This window comes from Helianthus annuus, chromosome 11 (assembly GCF_002127325.2).
Source record: "Helianthus annuus cultivar XRQ/B chromosome 11, HanXRQr2.0-SUNRISE, whole genome shotgun sequence".
NCBI lineage: Eukaryota > Viridiplantae > Streptophyta > Magnoliopsida > Asterales > Asteraceae > Helianthus > Helianthus annuus.
The window spans coordinates 5,344,231-5,354,587 of NC_035443.2; the positions used below are offsets into that span (position 1 = coordinate 5,344,231).

The following is a 10,357-nucleotide window of genomic DNA, read 5'->3' on the forward strand; positions in this document are numbered from 1 at the left end:
GGTGTGTCTCATGCACATGCCAGGAGAGGTACCGTGACAACTAAGATTTAAAGACATGCCCAAAAGCTGCACGCGTGAAGTATTTGCTCGCTAGTGTTTACACATGATGGCTAACGACAACGATGAACTGCTTTTGTTCTCATTCACTTAGTCGGTTGTAGTGGACTTTCCGACTGATTTAGCCGATTCGTATGGTTTACCATGTGTTGTTTAGGTGACCCAAGGACTCTCCTCCACGTAGTTTAGGACGATGAAATATAATTAATAAAATCACGTGATACGATAAAGTTAAAGATTAAGATATGAATACGATAAGATTAGAAGATAAATATTAGATAAGATTAGAAGATATATATTAGATAAGATTGCATCAAATGGTAGGCATGATCTTAGGATTCTTTACTTGATCATGTTGTGGTGTTCAATCACATGAAACAAATGATTTGATGAATTAAACAATGTTATATGTTTTACGATTTACCCTTATCTTACCCAGTGTTAAAAAGTTGATATTCTTATTTTGAAAATCGATGTGTACCATTTTCAGGTGACCAGATGTTAGGATTAGAGTTTGATATTTGCAAACAAATATTGATTATCACAATAATATTCACAAATAGAGAGATGTTATCGTAAACTGTTTTTTAATGATTCATATAATCAAAAGTTTTGTAGCAATGATTTTACAATCTCCCCCTCAGCCGGCTACAAAAGAGAATGTGTGTGAAGTGATAAATATATCACTAACATCTGTGATCTATTTATACAAGTACTAAAGCTCTATTCGTGATGTGCTGACGTCACCGTGATAGTGATATCTAACATTCCTAACAGAAAAGATTGAGAAAATCTTATCCTGTGATATAGACTATACTAAACATTGTTGAAATAAAGTACTGTTATATTGAGAAAACACTGTCTAGCCTATCCTCTGTTGCAGTTATCCAAACATCTATTTGGCCTAACAAATGGTTGGTCTTCTTCATCAGATCTTTGCTTGATCAAGGCTTTGGCCTTCAACAGATGCTTGTACTCTTGAACAACGGTTCCAAGTCTTCAACAGATGTTAGCCATGCTCTTGAACATATGTTCTGAATAGGTGTCAAGATTTACTATCTTTGGGGTGAGAATTGCTTCATTATCTGTTTATTTTTTTGATCTGAGAATCATGTTTTGGCATTTAGATATCATATGTTCTTTTGTAGGTCCAACAATAGACATGAAACAGGTGAGGAACGGGTACAGGAAATTGCAAGTTACGACAAATTTAGATGATTCGTTTCTTTTTATTGTATGATAAAATGGTTCGTTTATGATTCTGTTGCTATGAACGATGAGTAACACCTAAATTTTACGATAACTAAATCATTTTTAATGGTTTTAAAATTTTTATATGACTGGGAATTTCTGCTGCGGAAAAATATTTTGAAATCCTATATTTTTGTTAAAAACGCGAGGTGTTACAATCCACACTCTCAAATGTTTACATATGCAACGTATATATAGGTACTAATCCTAACCGACATATTAACTGTCACAAATGTCAAGTCCCGCCTAAAATTCAGATTGTTACACATGGTTTCCGGAACTTTCCGGGCTATTCAAGAGGCGCGAAGGGTTGCTGGAACTTTTCGGAAAATGCTACCAGGTTCTGGACCATTAAACCATCATATAAGAGTGCGGAAGACTCTAAAAATGGCTGGATGTTCTGGTCTAAATGGACTAGCCAAGAAGGCTCAAGATCAACCTTAAAACATCATGAAAGTGCCAAGATATTCTCCAAGGAAGGGACTAGAAAGGTCATCAAAAAGACTGGTTAAAAGAACACCCTAGATCAGCCAAAAACCACCACAAATTCTAGATATTTTGATAGAACTCTCTAGAAATCATCCAAGATATTATGTATAGATGAATCCAGATTAGAACTATCTAAACTTCTAAGTACTAGTATATATAGGCATGTAAGGCCTCATTTGAAGGCAACCAAGTTTTTTGTATTCTCAAAGCTTTGTAACTCTTTCCAAGTAATACAAACATCTTTCCTTGTAGACTTGTAAACTCAAGTGCTACAAAACTCTTGTGTGTCTATTGCGATCCAAGATTCTCACAACCAAAACCAACCGAATCAGATCCAAGGCTTAACTTAGAAGTGTTCTAAGTGCCACACATGAGTCAAAAGATTACTCCGTAACACTAAGCTAACTTTAACTAACTATAATATAGTACTATTAACCCTAAGTCTAGATTATATTCTAATACATCCCCTAAGCTAGATTTGTATGGAACTTGTTTCGGGTAAGATTCCAAGTGGATTGCTTGAACATCCCTTAGAATCGTTAATGTTTTTTCATCTTCACCACCTTCTTCTTTGGTTAAAAAAAGTGGATTGCATCTTTTATAAAACGTTCTTTAGATTCCCATATCAAAGTTTCTTGTCAAGGTCTCTTTACTTGATGATCAATTTATTTTATTCTTTTCCATGACATTTTGTTTGCCATATGTTTTAAATCATCTCTCTTTCCCTTCATCATGCATCAAAATATAAATCTTAGTTTTCTCTTATAAGGTTGTTGTTTTATTTCAATCCTTTTGCAAGTAATTTTATGCTCTTCAATACGATATCACTATGTTAGATATCAAATTTGTCCATCTCAATCAAAATCTGGGTGTGGATTCAAATACGTACATTTGTGAGTTTACATCCAAATAAGAGCATAACATTTTGAATAAAAAACAAATCTTGTATGTAAAATTTAAAGTTGCACCCTTCTTTAAATATTTACATGTCACACCTAGCCAACGGGCTTAGAAGTTTTACTGGATTGTTAACAAATTCGCACAACGAAAGTAACATAATTATGAATTATTGTTTTTGCATTCACTAGTTCGTAAGAGACACAAAATAATAAATTGACTAAATAAATAATTAAATTAGACAACATAACCCGTAGGGACGAATCATGGCATTCGTCGATGTATCTCCCAATTTTAGTCAAGGATTCGTGGGAAAAGCTCCGCCAAAGTCGTCTAATAAGTTCTAAGTAAGAAATCTGTAATTAGAAACTGTACCATATGTTATCTATGCAACCACACACTTGTTTCATTTATTTAAACTTTACCATTTTATAACAAAGTTTTCATTCACGACCATTTTATTTTTATTTTTCTAAATTTAACAATTGTTATTCTTATTTTTCCTCTTTTGCCTTTTATGATCCCACATATTTAAAATTACAGAAATAAAATCAAGTTTTACTAAATCAAACTATGTAATACACGGGCTTTTACCCTAGTACTATAATACAAACTGAACTTTTTAATATAAAAATATTAAAATTTAGTTAGGCCTAAAATAATTTGCTTAGTTAGGCCTAAAATAATTTGCTTTTATCATATTATAACATCTTGTTTTAGTTGTTTGAACTTTTACCATACCAAACAAACCACGTTTATGTTGTTTCAAGAGTAGTCACTTCCTAATTTAATATGGGTCAATTAGTCAATGTAGATCTAGCTGATCTTTGTTGTTTTCTTATATACATCTCCAAAAAAATAAAAAAGAAAAAAAAAGGTTTTGATTGGTTGAAAAATAGGCTGGCCCACCACATCTCTCCTCCTTCAATCGGTGACTTCTCCCCGACCCTACTCCCCGATTTGCCTCACCGCCTTGATGGCGCCAGTGTTCCCGAGCGGGGACTTCGGTCACCAAAAGGGGTCACCGAGAGTGCCCCGTACAACCTTAACTATCAACTTTTAATTGTGGGACGAAATAACTATTCGATTTTGTTATACACTTTTCTTCTTTTCAACTTTGTCAAAAAAACATTTTTCATTTTTTACCTCAACACTTTTTTAAATGCCATTTTAGTCCATGTGGTTGGTGTCATTTTGCTAGTTTAGACCAAATGTTTCATTTTTTGCCTGTGAGTTCAAAAAGGTTTTACCGTTGCCATTTTAATCCACTAGGTTAACTTCATCCAATTTTCTGTCAATGAGAAGAGCAATTCGTTCATTTTATTTAACAGAATTACATATAAAATGATCGAATTGCCCTTCTCATTAACAGAAAATTGGATGAAGTTAACCTAGTGGATTAAAATGGCAACGGTGAAACCTTTTTAAACACAGACGAAAAATAAAACCTTTAAACTAAACTAAGAAAATGACACAAACCAAAGAAATAAAATTACATTTAACTCATTTTATAAAGTTGACACATGTACCATCAACTCAACTTAATAATTTATTATGAATTTACGAGTAGTCAAAATCTTTGATAATAATTTTAATAAAGATAAGCTTTTAAGGCCACCACTGCCGACACAGGAAACCAAGATCCAAATCATGTTACCATGGCCCATCACCCATTAGATTTCCCCAACTTGTTCCACCCTTTAATTCTCTCCATTTTTTCCTTCTTTTCAACCATAAATTCTTCTCATTTTCCCACTCAAAATTCATCTTTATTTCTCACAGATCCAAGATCCACCCTATTTAGATCCAAAGATGTCAACTTTCCATTAAAGATCCATCAAAGGTTTGTGCTTTTTACCAAATTATTGCTCATTTTAAGCTTCTTGATGTACTTTTGCTTGTTTGAGTTCAACTGCAATCTGGGTTATGTCAGTTTCTGTGATCTTTTGATTGGTATATGACTATATGTTCATGGGTTTTTGAAATCTTGAATCTTTTTTCAACTTTTAAACTTTTCTGACACATGTTTTTGAGGTTCATGGTCTTTCCATTTGAGGTAAGTACTAGTTATGACTTTATGAGTCAAACTGCTAAAAATTGCATTTTTTTTTGTGACCCCAAATGGGTATGATTTTGTATCAGGTGGATATGATATTGTTTCATTTTCAGCTCTTAATTAGTTCATAATCAGTTGCTAGTAGTTATACAGTTAGTCAATTTATACTAGAAATAAACATAAGACTAAACTGGCATTTTGGTCCCTATGGTTTGGTCACTTTTGCCACTTTAGTCCAAAACGCAAACTTTTTGCATCTGGGTCCATGTGGTTTCAGTTTTATTGTCATTTTGGTCCAAAAATGAAATCAGGTCATATTTGCGTTATAAAATCCTGCTATTTTGTCGTTTTCCGCAGGTGCAAAATGATCATTTCTTTTTTATAAATAAATAAGACAAATATGACCTGATTTGCCTATGAGAAAAATTGACAAAATTGCAGGATTTTATAAGACAAATATGACCTGGTTTCATTTTTGGATCAAAATGGCAATAAAACTGAAACCACAGGGAATGCAAAAAGTTTGAGTTTTGGACTAAAGTGGCAAAAGTGACCAAACCACAGGGACCAAAATAGCAGTTTACTCTAAACATAAATTAGTTGACTTTTTCAACTTTGATTTGACAAAAGTCATTTGTTGTTGTCAAGATTTTGATAGATTATAGTATGATACTATGATAACATAAACATTAAGATATTATAAAGCTAAAAGCTTGTTCATTTCTAAATATAAAAACATAAAGATCAAGATTATCAATTATGACCATTGTGTATGTTTTTGTTTCTCTTTTTTGGCAGAGTGTAGAGTGTAATTAGCTTGATACTTTACACGAATAGCCATGTCGAGAAGGCCGGGAAATGGCACGCGTCGCTTTGTCGGTGGTGGGAGCAATCCACTAGGAGGAATATTTCACTCGAAAACACAGACATCTCCTCTATTATCGGTTGTTCTTGTGTTACTTGTAAGTTCATAATCCGTCATATGTTTTGATTTCAATGCATACAAATGAACCTGATTTGATCTTTTTTTTTGCATATCATAGGGAACGGTTCTTGTGATCGGCTATGTTTACAAAGGCTCAGGTATGTTCTAATCCGGTTAACTACCCTTGTGTGTACATAGTCATGGCTAGATTCTTGATTTCTTGCTTCATGGTAGATTTGGTTTAAGAAGGTGTTTGGATCTTCATTCTAGAACTGATTATGCAACTTGATATCACGATAATCAGCTTTTAGTGTTTGGATAAATGGATTCTAGTTTTGAGTAGTTAAGAGTTAAAATAAAGTTATTAAATTGCCCATTTTTAAAACAAGTTGAGTTTTTTTATTCTCATTTTACAAAATATCTTTTCTTTTTTCGCAATAGTGTCGTTTTCGGTTATTTTATCTGTTAATTCCTAAAATAATCAGATTTTCCCCACACTTGAACATCTGGTTATTACTAGTTCAAACAGCCAAAACACATCCAAACAACCCTAAATGTATAGCATATTCTTTCTTATATTTGACTCGGCACTTGATCTTGAAATGCAGGTGGATCGGGGGACTATAAATCATTTAGCAAGGTTCAAGGTAAGTGTTTGTTTTATTTCAAGATCAATAATCAAACAAAATGATTCTTACATACATGGCTTAACAGTTATCATATATTTGAACATCTTTAGGTGACTTTAGTTGCACGTATGATGTCCATATGGCGATACCTATTTTAAAGAAAACATATGGTGATAGTATGCACAAAGTATTACACGTGGGGCCCGACACTTGCTCGATAGTATCCGAACTGTCAAAAGAAAAAGACACTGAAGCATGGGGCGTAGAACCGTATGATATTGAGGAAACCGATAAGTCTTGTAGAAGCCTTGTGAGAAAGGGTCTTGTTCGTGTAGCTGATATTAAGTTTCCATTACCATACAGAGCTAAATCGTTTTCTCTCATTATAGTTTCTGATGCCATTGATTATTTATCTCCTAAATACCTCAACAAAACCCTTCCAGATTTGGCAAGAGTTTCGGCTCAAAATATTGTTATATTCACAGGTAACTTGCCATAAATAAAAATAGTTTATCAAGGTTAAATTTGTAAATTCTGAATTTTATTATCTTGTGCTTATTCAGGTAAACCTAGTAATTCAAAAGCTAATATTCCACAAGCATCAAGATTTGGACGCCCGGTAAGCAGCTACTTGAATTGTGTGGACAAAAGGGTTGGGATTGAAACTGGCCACTTTCAACTTTCAACTTTCAAATTAGGGTCAAAATGGGACGGGTTGGGTCGACCCGCTGCTATTTTTTGTTCATATTAAAAACTAGAGTAAAGTACACAGATGGTCCCCTATGGTTTACCAAAAATTTGGATTTGATCCATAGCTTTTCATAACTATACGGATGGTCCATGTGGTTTGCACTTTGTAACACATTTAGTCCCTAAGTTTGTCTAAAAGTACATGGATGGTCTCTGTTGTTTGCACTTTGTAACGCATTTAGTCCCTAACTTGGAGTTGTTTAAACCTTTAGATTTGTTAGCTGGGGACTAAATGTGTTACAAAGTTCAAACAACGGGGACCATGCGTGTACTTTTGAAATGCTTGGGACCAAATCTAAAATTTTGGAAAACCACAGGGACCATCCTTGTACTTTATTATGAAAACCAATAACGTGTTAAATAGGGTTGTAAAAATAGTATTATGACAACAACAGCCTGCATTATAAATAGAATGACTCAGTATGCTTTGCAACTTAAATTAGTTATGTATGATTTGAAAATAACTATTTAAATGACACATTTGTGAAGGCTAAAATGCGGAGCGCGTCTTGGTGGGCCCGGTTTTTTGTTCAGACAAGCCTTGAGGAGAACGAAACAGCAGCTAAAAAGTTTGATCAGGCTGCTGCCAAGAGTTCATACAAGCCAAAATGCCAAGTTTTCCACTTGAATTCTTACCGTTGATGGTGAGATGCTAACTATTTATAATCGTCTTGGTTGGATTCTTTTTCGGCAAAAAAGAAGACTCCAGCTCCCATAGATGTAGCTCTGTTGTTCTTGGTTCAATTTGGTGGAAGATGTTAGTTTCGTCACCACTTTTATGCTGTTATTTATACCAATTCATTATAATTTCATGAACTCAATTCAATAGTTTTATAATTATTCATTTAAAGACATAGAACAAGTTTTATAATACTTTTGTTTCAATGATAAGAGCATCTCTTATTTAAGTATTCTTTTAGTGTACTATTATCAATTTACTCTTTTTCATATGGATTAATAATATATTATAGATAAAAAAAAGTTTGTTTTTTTTTTCATTTTGTGTGAAATGTCACTCAGTTCATTTATTCGTGAAATCAAGGCTCCTAGCAAACTCGTTACATATGCGGAGGCTATGTAGATGGATTTATTGTTGACATGAACTTGAACACTATCTCATCATTGATCTTTGTATATTCAAATTTATATAATCTTTTGTATAATAATAAAAAAAATCATTCATATCAGTATTTTCACACATTTGGAATGTCACTTTATTATATAGAGTGAATTTCAAGAATTGTCCTTTATCTTCATACCCATTTTCAGGCGTTGTTCTTTATGTTCAAAATTGACGATTTTTGTCCTTTATGTTTTCATATCATACACGTTTTGTGCTTTAGGCCTAACACAGTTAGTTTTTTCGGTTAAACTTGGTCATGTGCTTTGCACATGAGGGCATTTTTGTCAATTCAAAGGTTGCAGAAGCTTTGAGCTGTAAATCTGCTGTTGAACTTACCTTTGAATTGATAAAAATGCCCTCATGTGCAAAGCATATGACCAAATTTAACTGAAAAAACTAACTGGGTTAGGCCTAAAGGACAAAACGTGTATGATATGAAAACATAAAGGACAAAACTCGTCTTTTGAACATAAAGGACAACGTCCGAAAAAGGTTATAAAGATAAAGGACAATCTTTGAAATTCACTCTATTATATAATACTTTTTATGTATGTTGTATTAACCCATTTCATATAAATGAAAGATAGAAACATCATTAAATGAGGAGGTGTGACTTTGGATTCATGACTTGATGTTACAATCCATGTGGTTTTATGTTGGAGTATTTACAGAAGTTAGATGTCAGATCTTGGCTGTTTGTTGCAAGAATTTTGTCATCAAGAGGGTACTGCATTATATGCTACATTGTCTACTCAATTCTAGATGATGGTTTGGACCCATTTTCATTATATACTGACCTTACATGTAATTACATTTTTTTATGAGTTAATTACTATTTTCGTCCTTGTGGTTTGTCAAAAATCACTATTTCAGTCCATTAGTTTAAAAATTGCGATTTCAGTCCACGTGGTTTCACTTTCGTAACCATTTCAGTCCACCTCGTAACCATTTCAGTCCCTGTACTAACAGAATAAATGGATTGAAATGGTTACGAAAGTGAAACCACATGGACTGAAATGGTTACGAAAGTGAAACCACAGGGATTGAAATTGCAATTTTTAAACTAATGGACTGAAATAGTGATTTTTGACAAACCACAGAGACGAAAACAGTAATTAACTCTTTTTTTTTTTATATAAATGAACCCAAAATCATAGAAATTTAAACTAAGCAATACATTTTTTTATAATAAATGAACCCAAATCATAGAAATTTAAACTAAGCAATATTTCATTTAAATTTTACAAACCAAAAAAAATGTAAAAAGAATGCCAAAATTTGACATACAAAGTTGGGTGATTGTATGAGTCTTAATTTTCATGCAATTTCAAATAAGTTGAAAAAAAAATAAAAAAGTAATTTTTTTTTTTTTTTTTTTTTTTTTTTTTTGTAATTTGTGAACTTGAAATATGTAGGACCTAAAGATTGGGAAAAAGAGCTGTAGACAGTTTGTTATGACTTATGATGTTTGACCCTTTCTTTTAGGCTGTTCACAGCCCAGTAACTCCACTCAAATCTTCAATCATTTGAAGGTGGGAATTCTTTCCCACATTTTGCTTCATTTATGAGTAGGCCATTTTTTTAATCACACATGAAATAAGTGCTTTCATTGTTTTTTTTTTCTTTCTTTTTATAAATACTTAAAAATCTGTCAAAGGAAATGATGGTTTGACGTATTTGGTTGACAAAATAATCATGGTTGGTTTGTAAATGTGTTAAAAAATTGAAATGTGATGGTGATGGTGATGGTTGTGGCAACGACAGCAATGGTAAAGGTGGCGAGTGGTGACGATTCAGGCAGTTGCATAGTGACGATAAACTTTTTATAATTGTGTATTCGCTATAAACTTGTGATCTCAAATGACTACTTTCTCCTTTACTTATACAAGACACTCTAAGGGAATGATGGGAACAAAAGCTAGTTGAAATATTCTTTTATGATTATTTGTCAAAATGTTTTGTCTAACTAATCATACTTAAAACACTACACAGGTCTTTCACATTTATAATCATGTTTGTAACATGGACAACTTATAAAGAACTGACATTATCTTGAATAATTTTAAACATTTTATACAAATTTCACACCATCCCCTGAACCTGTGTGTTTACCTTAAACTATCATCAAACTTCTCAGACTTCAAACCAAAATTAGGAAGCAGAAGAAAAGAAGATCACAA

At 32.9% G+C, this 10,357-nt stretch overlaps 1 protein-coding gene across 1 annotated transcript; it reads left to right on the top strand.

Annotated features, from left to right (window-relative positions):
* Positions 1 to 4,327: 4,327 nt before the first annotated feature.
* On the top strand, positions 4,328 to 7,945 carry LOC110889302 (probable pectin methylesterase CGR2). The gene is made up of 7 exons (XM_022136807.2): positions 4,328 to 4,537; positions 5,549 to 5,712; positions 5,794 to 5,833; positions 6,284 to 6,322; positions 6,415 to 6,789; positions 6,868 to 6,923; positions 7,544 to 7,945. The coding sequence occupies exons 2-7, from the start codon at positions 5,590 to 5,592 to the stop codon at positions 7,694 to 7,696; spliced, it is 786 nt and encodes a 261-aa protein (XP_021992499.1). The 5' UTR covers positions 4,328 to 4,537; positions 5,549 to 5,589; the 3' UTR covers positions 7,697 to 7,945.
* Positions 7,946 to 10,357: the final 2,412 nt, after the last annotated feature.

Excerpts from the sequence above, each read along its gene's own strand:
- LOC110889302 (XM_022136807.2), top strand. The coding sequence starts at position 5,590 with ATGTCGAGAAGGCCGGGAAATGGCACGCGTCGCTTTGTCGGTGGTGGG. Across the intron at positions 5,713-5,793 it reads CGGTTGTTCTTGTGTTACTT|GGAACGGTTCTTGTGATCGG; the intron begins GTAAGTTCATAA and ends TGCATATCATAG. Across the intron at positions 6,790-6,867 it reads AAATATTGTTATATTCACAG|GTAAACCTAGTAATTCAAAA; the intron begins GTAACTTGCCAT and ends GTGCTTATTCAG.